Source organism: Pristis pectinata, chromosome 8, assembly GCF_009764475.1.
Source record: "Pristis pectinata isolate sPriPec2 chromosome 8, sPriPec2.1.pri, whole genome shotgun sequence".
Classification (NCBI taxonomy): domain Eukaryota; kingdom Metazoa; phylum Chordata; class Chondrichthyes; order Rhinopristiformes; family Pristidae; genus Pristis; species Pristis pectinata.
The window spans coordinates 33,839,354-33,852,212 of record NC_067412.1 but is presented as its reverse complement, the minus strand read 5'-3'; the positions used below and the strand labels follow the sequence as shown (position 1 = coordinate 33,852,212).

Genomic DNA, 12,859 nt, shown 5'->3' with positions numbered 1-12,859 from the left:
GAGACAGTGTTCCTGGGGAGGTATTCAGATTGATGAGAGAGGGAGGGTTGGTCCCACAGGAGATGTCCTTTCCACCGACACTCCCAGCAGGAGGTTGCTGGGGCATTCTCTCTCAGGTGTAATACTTACACACGTGCATTCCTTGAATGCCTGCACTCTGGGGAAGCCTGTAATACAGGCAAATCCACCTGCCCTTGCTCTACCTGCACCCACAGGCTGAAGGAGAAATAGATGAAGTTGTCTTGGTTTGTACATGAAGCTTGAATGATCACCCAAATACAGCAGTGAGCAGCAAACTTTTGTGTGGGAGAGATCAACAAAGCAGCTTAGAATAGGTCTAACGCTAGGAAGCTCAACTCATGGAGATCAAGATCATACCAAAGCAGCTTTGGCACACACATGAGGGTTTGGTTAATGTCACATAAGGTCAGATCTCATGGAAAACAGGATGTAATTTGAGATGTTCCTTTCAATTGCATAGTTTCAAAGAAAATAGGGAAGTAAAACTGTAAGTAAATAAGAACAATTGTTTTACAGACTAGTGATGAAATCACATTATAGATCAATTTTGCATGTTGCAGCACTGTTGGTGTCATGTGGAGATGTTTTACTCTGGAAGTAAGGTGCTAGGGCGAGTGAAAATCCTACCAAAAAGTCAGTTGTGTTTCCCCAAGTGATGACAAAACACCCAGAAATGTGTGCAATTTTTCTCTGTTCTGGGTTAAGCTGATTTTTGAACTGCACAATACAGTTTTCCTTGGGATTTTGTAAACAAATTTTCAGGCAGTGGATTCAAGAACATAAATCAGAAACAGAAATGTGCAATATATTCAGCATCAGCATTGAAACACTGACTTGGCAACAGATTGGATCTATTCACTTATTTTGTCCAGGACATCCATTGTGCCCTGATGGTGTCACTTCCAAACATAAGTGCTTTCCTGTGTTAAACCTTCTTGTATATATATTTAAAAGAGAAGTAGACTTTGAATTTGATAATATATGGTCTTTACTGGACAAGGGAAATGAGTTTTGGAAAGAATTGACTTGGACATTTTATAATCAGTTGATGGCACATATTTTGGAGTTCATAAAGAGGATGAGAAAAACAATATATTCAATAAAGCTCACGAGTAAGTTATTTATTATTTTGCTTCATTTTATTATTTTGTTCAGCAACCAAGTGGAAGATCAGGATGTGAAAATGACCAATGAGCACCAAATTATTCATCGATCCAAGAAGAAGCAAACTGCTGACCCAGGTTAGACTTTCATTTTCCTTCTCTATACAACCTCAGTTAAACATTAATTAGAACATCAACAAATAGAAATTCTTAAAGATCCATACTAAAATTGGGCTCAAGGGGGTGGAGATTAAAAGAGCAAAAGACTAATAAAGTTTTAAAAAGATTGAAATACTCAGTAGTTCACGCAGCATCTGCAGCAAAAAGCTTAAGGTTTTTAAAGTGGAAATCATAGTAAATCGTACAAAGGAAAAAACAATGAAAATTTAATAGAGACAGTCAGAAGTTGAGAGTCGGGTGTAATAATGACAAGGTTACTTTACCAAGCATTAGGCTGATTAAGCAACATCAGAAACTTGATGGTGGAGGAAGTCTGTCTTTTTTCTCAGATATTGGAACCATAGGAGGCAGAGAGAAAGTTGATGAGGCATTGATGGCTTTTATGTGAACAGGAAGATTACTGATGTGCATACAGAAAAGGACATTAAACCAGAAGGATGGATTTAAAGCAGCATGACAAGTGCAGAACAAATCGTGAATTAAGGTAGTAAAAGTGTTGAAGGGTAATGCAAGTTGAGCTTTTATGAATGCAAGGAATATAATGAATACAGGAAGAAAAGTAGCTGGTAAATGGATGTTATAATTGAGCTCTAGTTGAGACCATAAGAGCAATAGCATGAAGTGTCTTAGTGTTTTGAAAATGTAAGCTGTGAGTTAGGGAGGATTATTTGCTAGAGACAAACTTTTCACAGCAGAGTGCAGGAAAGGGTACTGCATCACTTTGGGAACAGAATTAGGACATTCAGCCCTTTGAATGTGCATTGCTTGTCATTTAGAGTAAACTTAGAAAACTTTAAACAAAAAAGTTAGTAATAGGAATGTTTCCAGACAGCACCTAATCAAAAGGAGGCTGTACAGACAATGTCGGTAATTGTAAAATTTTCAGTCAAAATCGTGGGAGGATTTCAATCTTTCATGTATTGACTGGATTGAATAACGGAGAGTGTCCACAGAAGATGATTTTAGTTTTAATTCTCGGGTGACTAATTTCTCATAGTATTTTGAGGCCCTGATTACTCTCAGTCAGTGGCTGGCCATGTGGTTTACATGCATGACACAGACTTCCAAAGCAGACACTCTATTCTGAGCCCAGGATGGGAGAAGATTGCCATGTGGACAGAGAAAAAGATTCAAGGATGTCCTTAAAGCTTCCCTGAAGAAAGGCAATATCTCCACTGACTCCCGGGAAGCTCTGGCCCTCGACCACTCAAGGTAGAGCAGGATCACTTGGGATGATATTGAGAACCATGGCAATGCATTGAGAATACACAGTGGGTGAGAGTTAGTGGCAGAAGAACTGCACCATCTCACAAACTACCCACCCATCTGCTCCATCTATGGAAGAGTCTGCTGTTCCACACTGGCCTCATCAATCACCTCAGGATCCACAAAACTGGTACAGAAGTAAATCATTCTTAATCCCAAGGGATTGCCCGAGAAGAATAGGGGAGAATGCAGTTCTAGATTTCCATTTTGACAAATAAAGAGGGAATAGTAAGCAAAAAAGAATTAAGGGGAATGTCAGGGATCTAGTGACCATAATGTTTAAATTAGGGGGAAAAAAGCCAACTATTTGCTTTTTTATTATAAACTTAAAATAAATGAGTGAAATGCATGGGATTGGAAAATCAGAAAAACACCAAGTAAAAAAATGTGAAAGAAAAGTGGAATAGATTTTTAAAAAAATGAAAAAAACGTATTCTTGAAACAGATTGGAAACTGAATAAATGGGAGGGGCTAGTTTGTCTAGGTTACATAATTGGTGTTACCAATTCTAAAGGCATTAGTAAAAGAATGCATACTAAATTTGGAAATGTTCAGGAGAGGGAGAACATGGACAATCTGTACTGATAGGCTGAGAAATGCCAAGAAAATGATGACTGGAATTATGAAGCAGTAAAGCGTAACATTCCACACATTGTAAGGACTCGAAGGCTGCAATAGATTGCTCCACTTAAAGAACAAACTATGAACTTGTGGCTGAAGGTAGAGAAATTGCCTATTTAATTCAACATTTTTTTCATAGCATTCATAAAATGAGTTGAGAAATTTAAACAAGAGAGTGGTAGTTTACAATTTAAAGGTGAATGTGAACAAAATTTTAAAATTCCAAGTGGAAGTACTGGGGATGTTATTGACACTTTTATAAAGGATTAAATCTTGTTTGGAAATAGGCAAAGGAGTGGATGCATCCCTATTAATAAGGATATGAGGGCAGTAATGTGAAATGATCTTTGGATGAGCAAGAGGTAGAATCGGTTATAGGTAGAATCAGTATAGATGGAAATAGGGGATAGGAAGAGACAAAAAAAAACAACAGGTGCCAGAAGTCTATAGCCCTAAAGCTAAACTGTTGGAGAGGGTTTTAGTCAAGATCTTTGAGCTTTTTGCATATTGTGTGATAATTGTGTAAAACTTTAATCACATTGTCTGAGCAAATCAACTTGACACAATTCTTAAAATAAATCTGACTTCAAAGGAACTAAATTTCAGCATCAGATTAGAATGTGCAGTTTATCACATTATATTGAGAGCAGCCAAGTTGGAAGATGAATTTCTAGAGCTTAAATGCAATTGATAGATGTCACGCAAAAATTTGATGCATAAAATGCTGGGGTAATATGGTAGCATTAATGGGGACTCAGAGGATAGGAAAGAGGGTAGGGGAAAGAGGGTAGGAGAAAGTGGGTGTTTTCAGTGCAGCAGCCTGTTATTAGGGGAGTTCTACAAGGATCAGCACTAAGCTGTCAGCTATCTACAATATATGCTATTTGCTTGGGTTGAAAGATAGAGTGCAATACATTCAGGTTTGTGAAAGATACCAAACTAACTGGAGGATGTAAGAATTCTGTGTAGGGAGACAGCTTTAAGCAGCTGGGCAAGGAGGAAGCAGATATAATATGGCAAAATGTAAAGTTGTTCGCTTCTCTATATAGAATGGGAAAATAGGACATTTTTAAAGGATGAGAAACCATTTAAGTGGTAAGAGGTATCTGGATGTGAGACACAAAGTTAAAGTGTGCATTTACCAAACAACTAAGAAAACACATGTTACTTTTATCTTTATAACAAAGGAGATGGAGTACAAAGAAGTCTTGTTTCACTTCTATAGGGCTTTTGTGAGACCACACCTGGAGTATTCTCTCAATTTTTGGTCTACCAGCTGAAGATGGATATACTTGCTTGGAAATCATTGTGGCACAGACTGACTAGATTGATTTCTGGAATTAGTAGATTGTAATCTGAGAAAAGATTAACCTGTATTCATTGCTAATTCTTAGTGGTGATCTCATAAAACATAAAAGATCCTGAGAGGGATTGACAAAGTACATGCTGAGCGACTGATTCTTCAAGCTGTAAAGTTTCGAACTAGAAGGGGTTTAGGATTGAAATTTGTAAATCTCAAGAATTCCTTGCCCCTTTAGGCTGTGGATGATCAATGGTTAAGGATATTTAGGATTGAGATATCTGTGATATCATTCAAAACTCTGTCTGTATCTTGTGCCAAGCCCTTCATCTGTCACCTCTCTGCTTGTTGAGTTAACATTCTCATCCCTGTTTTCAAATCTCTCCATGGCTTTGCCCCTTCCCATCTCTTATATCCTCCAACCTCAGAAATCCAAGATATCTGTGCTACTCTCTTTCTGACTTTTTGATCATCTTTCAGGGTAACTGTTTGACTGTTGACAGTCTTGCTTTTAAACTGCCAAGGCCCTAAGCTCAAGTCTGAAGTAGACAGTTTTGGGACACTCGGTGAATCCAGTGATTTGGGAATCAGCTGGGAAAGTGGATGAGGTCTGAAGTTGCCTATGATCTTCAAATGATAGTATAGACTCGGAGGGCCATTTAACCTCCTCTGGTTTCTATTTCTTGTATTTTGCCAGAACATATTCTGCTGCTTCCAAAAAGCTATTTCCCACTTCCACAGTTGTTGGGCTTTATCATTTTTCATGTGGCCATGCCTTGATTCAACTTTTCAGAGTGTTTTGTGATATGTTATCCAGGATCAAGTAAATTTGCTCACTAGAAATTTTGGAAGTTGTTGTCCAGTCAATTCTTCAGTCAGTAGAAAAATGTTCCATTGGGGCTTCTAGGGGTTAAAGATGTCTTGGGTAGAATAAGACGTAGAAAAGAATTTAAGACTATAGTGGCAGAAAAGTCATGAAAATTGTGTTCAGCATGCCCCAGAAGCAATAGCATGGATGACTATGTTAGCTTTAGTAATGAATGATGAGTGAGAATTACTTAATCATAAATGTTTGATCGTATTGTTGGATAGGGAGAAATGCAGTGTTCCGGATTTAGCCAAGACTAATTTCCATGCAATGAGACAAGATTGGCTGTGGTAAACCAGGGAAATCAGTGGGTGAAATAATTGATGTTACTGTGAAACAGATGCAATTTATACTGAAAGGGTAATTGCCCCACATGCCAAAAATCACATCCTCAGACCACCATGGAGGTAAGAGACAACTAAGAAATCTAAAACAAAAAGCATGCAAAAAGGTGAAAACTTGTACAGATTCCAACAACAAAAGTGTAAATAAAATATGACTAAATAGAGCTGTAAGAAGGGAGAATGAAAAATGTGCAAGGTATATCAAAATGAACACATTACATGGTTTTTTTTATGAAAAAAGGGTGATCAGGAACAGAAATGAGCTTTGCAAACACAGTTAACATTTATAAGTGAAAGTAAGGAAATGGTAAACATTAGAAGCTGATGCAGAGTAATTATTTAGAGGAAAAGGATGCAGAATGCGAGGAAGTCATTTGTTTCAAGATTTTGGTCTCATTTCTTTTCAGTTATACTACACTATGTGGATTTCCCTTCATAAACCATGCTTACAAGCGTGTTTAATCTTTCTCTTTCTTTTTAGCTTTGCGACCAAATACATGCATAACAGACAGGGGATCAATTGGGAGAAGAAGATTCTGATAAATATCTCAGTGTGGTGAATTGTCTTGAAGTATTAGTTATTGCCTTTTTGGTTAGGATTTGGATTACGTTCTCCGTGTTAATGACCGAAACACAGCAAGGATGACAGAAAATCTTCAAAGCGGCACCAGGCGGAGCATACTTAATAACTGATTACCTAATGTTGAGTTTAAAATTGACATACATGAATCATTCCTCACTTTTTAAATATTACTTTTTGGTTTCTTGAGGGAAATAAGAATGCTGTGTCACCCAGTGCTGAGACATAGTAGTTACAAGTCAAATATAGCATGGCCAAATGTAGCATTGAGTAAGCTGTTTACTTAATGCCATAACGTGCCTTAACCTTGAGCAGCCTTTACAACAACACCTTTCATGTGTCCCTCTCACCAATAATGTGTGCCAATTAACCTGTATCATTACTTAATGATACTGTAACACAGTGACTATTGATCTCTCCTCAAAACTTTTAAAATTTGGTACTGTCATGACATCAATATACCCATCCAAATTTGATGGTATTTATCCACCTGTGTCAAGTAGATAGATGTTAAGTTTAAGAAAATCTTTTACTTGCAAGTCTAAAGAAATGTTCAACCTCTTGGAATGTATTGTCATCATTTGATGAAAAATTTCATTCAGAAATATATTTTTAGAAATATCTTGGATTACTTATCAAGCATGCTCTATTCCAAGATCTAGCACTTGTTAGATACAGGAATGTTTTCATTAAATATGTTCCTGCTGTTAGAATATCTTATCATCATTCAGGTAGCATTATTTGTCTGGCATCAACACTAAATGGCCTTTAAGCATCTGCTTGCTGAAACAGTGAAAGTTCCCGTGTATGAATGTGTTAATAGTTTAATAATACAGCAATTCGATAGGTAACAAAAATGGAAGGTGTATAATTTTACATGTATTTATTAGGAATTCTGTCCAAATGGCTTCATCTCATATTGAGAACTCTGGTCTGTTACCATCTCACTACAAAAGATATGTATTCTAAAGTATCAACAAAAGCTAGATTCCATTACACATAACTGATGCTTTTGTCTTTTGAACCCTGACAATGTTCATAGCAATTTAAAAGATGCATTATACTAGTTTTCTAGTCAGACCTACATCAGCCTTCATGTGCTCTTTCATTTTTAATGTAATAATTGTACATATGTTTTAATTATGTAAAGAAAATGTATACTAATTAAAAAATCTAATTTTAAAATTCAATGAAGTTTATAATATAGTTTTGCAGTTTTAAATAAAAAAGGTTCCAAGCCAAACAATATATATTGTATTCAATTTTTCGGGTGGAAGTAAACTAATTTTGAATAAGTTATCTGAAGAGTACTTTCACTAGATGTTTCTTCATGTGCCTACTTATTTTAAAGCTAATTTTATGTGTGCACTTTAACCTTTCTGACACAATGAACTTGCAAGGAAACCGATTTAAAAGTGATTCATGATGCAAATACTTTCCACTCAGAGTTAGCCTGATGCTTAGCTGTGATCTCTTTAGTCTATGGATGACCAGGACAATACTGTTACAATTCATTACCTCAGAATTTTATTTTAAATATCAGGTTTTGGGATTTTTGGAACAAAAAATGTGAACATAAACTTGAGTGATTCTATTCAGTGTGTTACTTACATCCTTGAAAAACACAAGCAACAGCAGCTATTGGGCTAGCAGTTCTTTGGTACCAGTCTGACTCTGATAAAGTTGACTTTCTAAATCATTTGATGGCATTGTGACAGGAACCATTTTCCACATCTATGTACAAGGTCCTGTTTGAACTTAAAATTCCAGATGGGCCAAGATTTTACTGACATAGGCCTGCTGTTGGTGTTCTACACTCTCCCAAGTTAACATTACCAGGATATGGAAGCCATCTTGGTGATCCATTGCACCCTGGAGCCATTCGGTGTGGGCTTTCATTGATGTAGAACCCAATGACATAAATGAGGCATTGCAGGTGATGGTAAGCATCAATCATTACAAAGTTGACAGTGGTGAAATCAATAAACAATACTGCCTGAAACTTAACAAGCAACATTGTGGGTAATGCAGAGCAGCTTGCAACGAGTCGTTGCAACTGCTCTCTACAGATCTACTCATTACCCTCATTATAATTGTTCTACACTTTTAAACTCTATGTCACTAACTATATCTCAGTGCACTCCGTACTAACCCAATGTAACTGCACTGTGTAATGAATTGATCTGTATGATCGATATGCAAGACAAGTTTTTCACTGTACCTTGGTACAAGTGACAATAATAAACCAATACACTCCAGCGCCATCTTGCTCACCAGCATCTTGACTTCCTTAGGAGGCTAAAGAAATTTGGCATGTCCCCTTTGACCCTCACCAATTTTTATCGATGCACCATAGAGAGCACCTATCTGGATGCTTCACGGCTTGGTATGGCAACTGCTCTGCCTGTGACGGTAAGAAGCTGCAGAGAGTTGTAGACACAGCTCAGCACATCACAGAAACCAGCCTTCCCTCCATGGACTCTGCCTACACTTCTCGCTGCCTCGATAAAGCAGCCAGCATAATCAAGGACCCCACCCAGTACATTCTCTCTTCCCCTCCCATCGGCCAGATGATACAAAAGCCTAAAAGCATGCACCACCAAACTCAAGGACAGCTTCTATCCTGCTGTTATAAGACTATTGAATGGTGCCCTAGTACAATAAGAAATGTAACATCGACATCAACAATTGGGAAACCAATGCTAAGGACAGGAAATTCTGGCAAACAGTCATCCGAGAAGGAACAGCAACTTTTCGAAACCAACAGATGTGCAGAATTAGAGGAAAAGAGAAGAAAATGGAAAGAGAGGCAGCAACAACCAAAGCCCGATCTGCCATCCGGTTCTACCTGTCCTGAATGTAGAAGAACTTTCAGAGCGAAGATTGGACTCAAGCCACTTGAGAGCCCATAAATAGATCAACAGAACAAAGACCATCATCCTCGACCTCGAGGGATAGCCATGATGACGATTCTTGACCTTACAATGAACCTCATTATGGCCTTGCACCTTATTGTCTGCACTTTCTCTGTAATACTTTATTCTGCACTCTGTTACTGTTTTACTTTGTACTACCTCAGAGCACTGTTGTAATGAATTGATCTGCATGAAATGATATGCAAGACAAGTTTTTCACGGTACCTCGGTATGTGACAATAATAACCAATTTACCAAGTGTTAAGCAAGGAAGGTAGGACATGATTAACCATTTTCAGGGAAGAGGAATTGTTTGAATGGAAGCCAACAATTAAACCAGTACTAGCAGCTGGTAAATCCTTAACTTTCCACTCCAGCAGGCTAATTCAGAGAAATCATCAGCCTGTTGCTTTCCAAAAGGGGAAGTCACTAAACAAGCAAAATTAAGCCACCAGAGACCAAGCTTTACAGAGGAAATTATTAATCAAGTTTAAATTTGAAAAAAAAAATGTCCATGCTTGCTCATGATTACGTCCCTGATATGCCTTCTGTACTTGGTCAGTGTGGAAAATCAGATAGAGAATTTATCCACAACCATACTTGGACAAGTCGGCATTCTGCTACTGAACTCTGAGCAGTCCAGCACCAGTAAGTGGTGAAAGACATGGCACCAACTACTTGTCAGTAAGTTTAGGACTTTTGTATTCGTCTCTTCAGCTGAAGTTGTTCCAAATTTGCTAGTGTTTACGTGGGTAACCCAGCAAAGTCACAGCCATGATCTTTTCAAATACTATATTGACAAAATAATGGACTAGAAATTGGTCAAGAAGTTCCCTTTTTCAGGCTGACTCTTGTGTCCCAGAATGGCAGGAGCAACATTGCTCACCACACTGGCTAGGTATTAAGTATTCGTAGCTTATTCCTACTTCAATTATCCAATGCCTTAGTTTGTAGTGGAAGAAGTCTTGCATTTGTATAAAACCCTCCACAGCCTCCCAATGAAAAGTATTGAATGGAGACCTCCCATTACTCAGTTTCCTGGGATCTTTCCATACACCTCAGAAACAAAGCAGGACCTTGGTTTGATGTCTCAACCAAAATATCACACTGTAAGAAGACCACGTTGCAACACTTCTAAGGCACCAGAGAAACTATAATCAACATTTTGAGGCTACAGTGCAGTAGCAGGTTTCAAGGAGAATATACTTTGAAGCATTGGCAACTCAAATCTTCTTCCTCTGAGGTTAAGATATAGAATTGCTGCCTGAACACCCAGGTGGATATGACTTCTCCTGTGAGCTCTCCCACACTTCCTGTTCCAGCAGCTGTCCACTTCTGTGTGCTGTCTGTCATTTATGATATATTCCACAGGAAGTGCCCATTAATGTATGTATGTCTGGGAGCAATCGGTTTTCATTCAGCTGAAACCATTGCCTTTAACATTGGCACTCAACTCTAAGTAGACTCTTGAAATTTAAACTCATTCTAAAAATGCAGGAAATTTTTGTTCTACGGAAGGAATAGCATAGCAAGGAATCAACCAGCAATTAACCTGTCAGTAATTGGTGATACTTTCAAATGGCACTGGTAGTTGATGCTTCTAGCTACTTAAGCTACATGTTAGGATGTTAACTGGTGTATTCGATTCATAAGTAGCAGTGTTAATAACACTATCTCCCTACTCGTGAACCAAATAGCATTGTCCAATTTTCTCCTAACATTTAAACTTAAGAAAAAGTGAATTAAATTAAAATGGAAGATTTAAGATTGAGAATTTATGATGTGTGGTCCAGTCCCTGCTCTGAACAGAAGCTCAATTGCTTATTACAATATACTGTGATAAATACATAATTGTCTATTAATGCTTTGGGATGGCTTGGCATTATGAAAGGTGTCATACAAATGTTTAATGTCCTGTATTTACAAACTTCACAAAATATTCTAAGTTAATGTACTTTGCCTACTTTCCACAGTTCAGATTTACAGAATAGCCTTAATCTTCCAAAGTCCTCTCAATCTGGGAAAAGTTCCTTTAAATACATTTATGCATGCCACATAATATTTAAGAAATATGAGAATGGCAGTCTACTATTGAAAAATTACCAACATCTAATTAAAAGAGGGACTGAACATCTTTGCAATTTTCAAAGACTTTAACAAAATAGTGGACAAGTAACTTTCTATGATGTTATGTACTTAAAACACCTTCCAGTCTTGTACCTTTCTGGGTGTTGAATGGTGGGTCACTTATTAAGATATAATAATTTAGGATGAATGATAGGACATGTATTGATGGGGACCAATAGGGCATATTCAAGAGATAGCAGATTGTTTATGAAACTATATTTGGCTCATGGCATTGTGAGAGGCAGAGGCAGATGCTGGAGTTACTAATGTATTTACTTGTCACATGGGTATAAAGGTCCAACCTCTGGGATTAATAGAACGATCCTTGGTCCCCTAAGCATCATGTGGAGGACTGAGGCTACAAACTCTCATCATCTTCCTCCTGCATCTCCAAATTATCTGACAAGCATCTGATATTTTCATGTTAGTGCTGTAGGTTATGAGAATGTTGCACAGAACCAGCAAAATATGGGCATTCTGGAGACTGTAACTGATTTGTTCCAAAGGCACTCCCAGATGTAAATAGTCAAAGTGCATCATTAGCAGGCCAATGGCTTGTATGGTTATATACCTGATAGTTATGTTATTCCTTCTTGCACTGTTGCACTTTATCAGTAGGGATTCTGAATGAGTGTCATCTGCCAAATTTGAAATGAGTATCCCTCGTCTACGATTGACCAACCTTCAACTTTGCGAGCAGATCTGCAACCCAAACCCCTTGAGGCACATTCAGTAAACTTGAGTTCCCCACCTTTAGACTTTGTTTCACAGGAACTGTGGTAATAACAGAAAATGCTAGAAACACTCAGCAGGTCAGGTAGCATCCATTAGAAGAGAACCAGGAAATATTTAGGTTCAAGACCGTCAGAAATGAGAGTTTTCTCTCTACCTGACCACCTGAGTGTTTTCAGCATTTTGTATTTCTTCATTTTTCAACATTTACATATTTTTTGATTTTCATTTCCTCCCTCCTGTGAGTTGCGTCACTTTACAGCTCATCTCTCTGAAACTAAACTACAAACCTACGATTAGCCCAACACTGGTAATGTTGCTGCTGATTATTGTACTCCTCATCTGAGATCCAAAGTAAAGCTGCTAAAAGCACTACCAATCTTCATATGATAGGACAAATCTCCAGGTATATTAGTGCCCTCTCAGCAGAAGTACTGTGAACAAATTGCACTGTAGCCTAATACATTCAAATTGCTAAAGCTGACGAGATATAACCAGCAATCATTTTCCTTGATTTTACTGGCACCCACTCTCATGTCCTTGTTAAGACGTGCTGAAATCTCTCTAACCTTTCACCCCCATTGTTCAGAGGAGAATACAAAAGCACTTCTTGTTCTTATTTTTAAAAAAGTTGGCATATTTACTGTTTCCTTCCTTATCTCTACTGTGCTGAAAGTCTATTTGGCAGCTTTTGTTTTGCATTACACAATAAGATCTTTCATGTTCAGTTCTGGAGAAAGAACTGGCCTTAATTTCACATCTCATCCAAAAGGTGGTATTTGAGGTAAATGTGAGGTCATCC

General features: G+C 37.8%; 1 protein-coding gene across 5 annotated transcripts in view; it reads left to right on the top strand.

The window, feature by feature from the left end:
- Positions 1–7,512, top strand: part of LOC127573379 (katanin-interacting protein) — a 94,957-nt gene extending 87,445 nt beyond the window's left edge. For all 5 annotated transcript variants that reach the window (XM_052021541.1, XM_052021539.1, XM_052021537.1 and 2 more), the window contains 2 exons: positions 1,177–1,262; positions 6,185–7,512. In XM_052021541.1, the coding sequence (XP_051877501.1) occupies positions 1,177–1,262; positions 6,185–6,243 (145 nt within the window). In that variant the 3' untranslated portion in view covers positions 6,244–7,512. The remainder of the gene's footprint in view (positions 1–1,176; positions 1,263–6,184) is intronic.
- Positions 7,513–12,859: the final 5,347 nt, after the last annotated feature.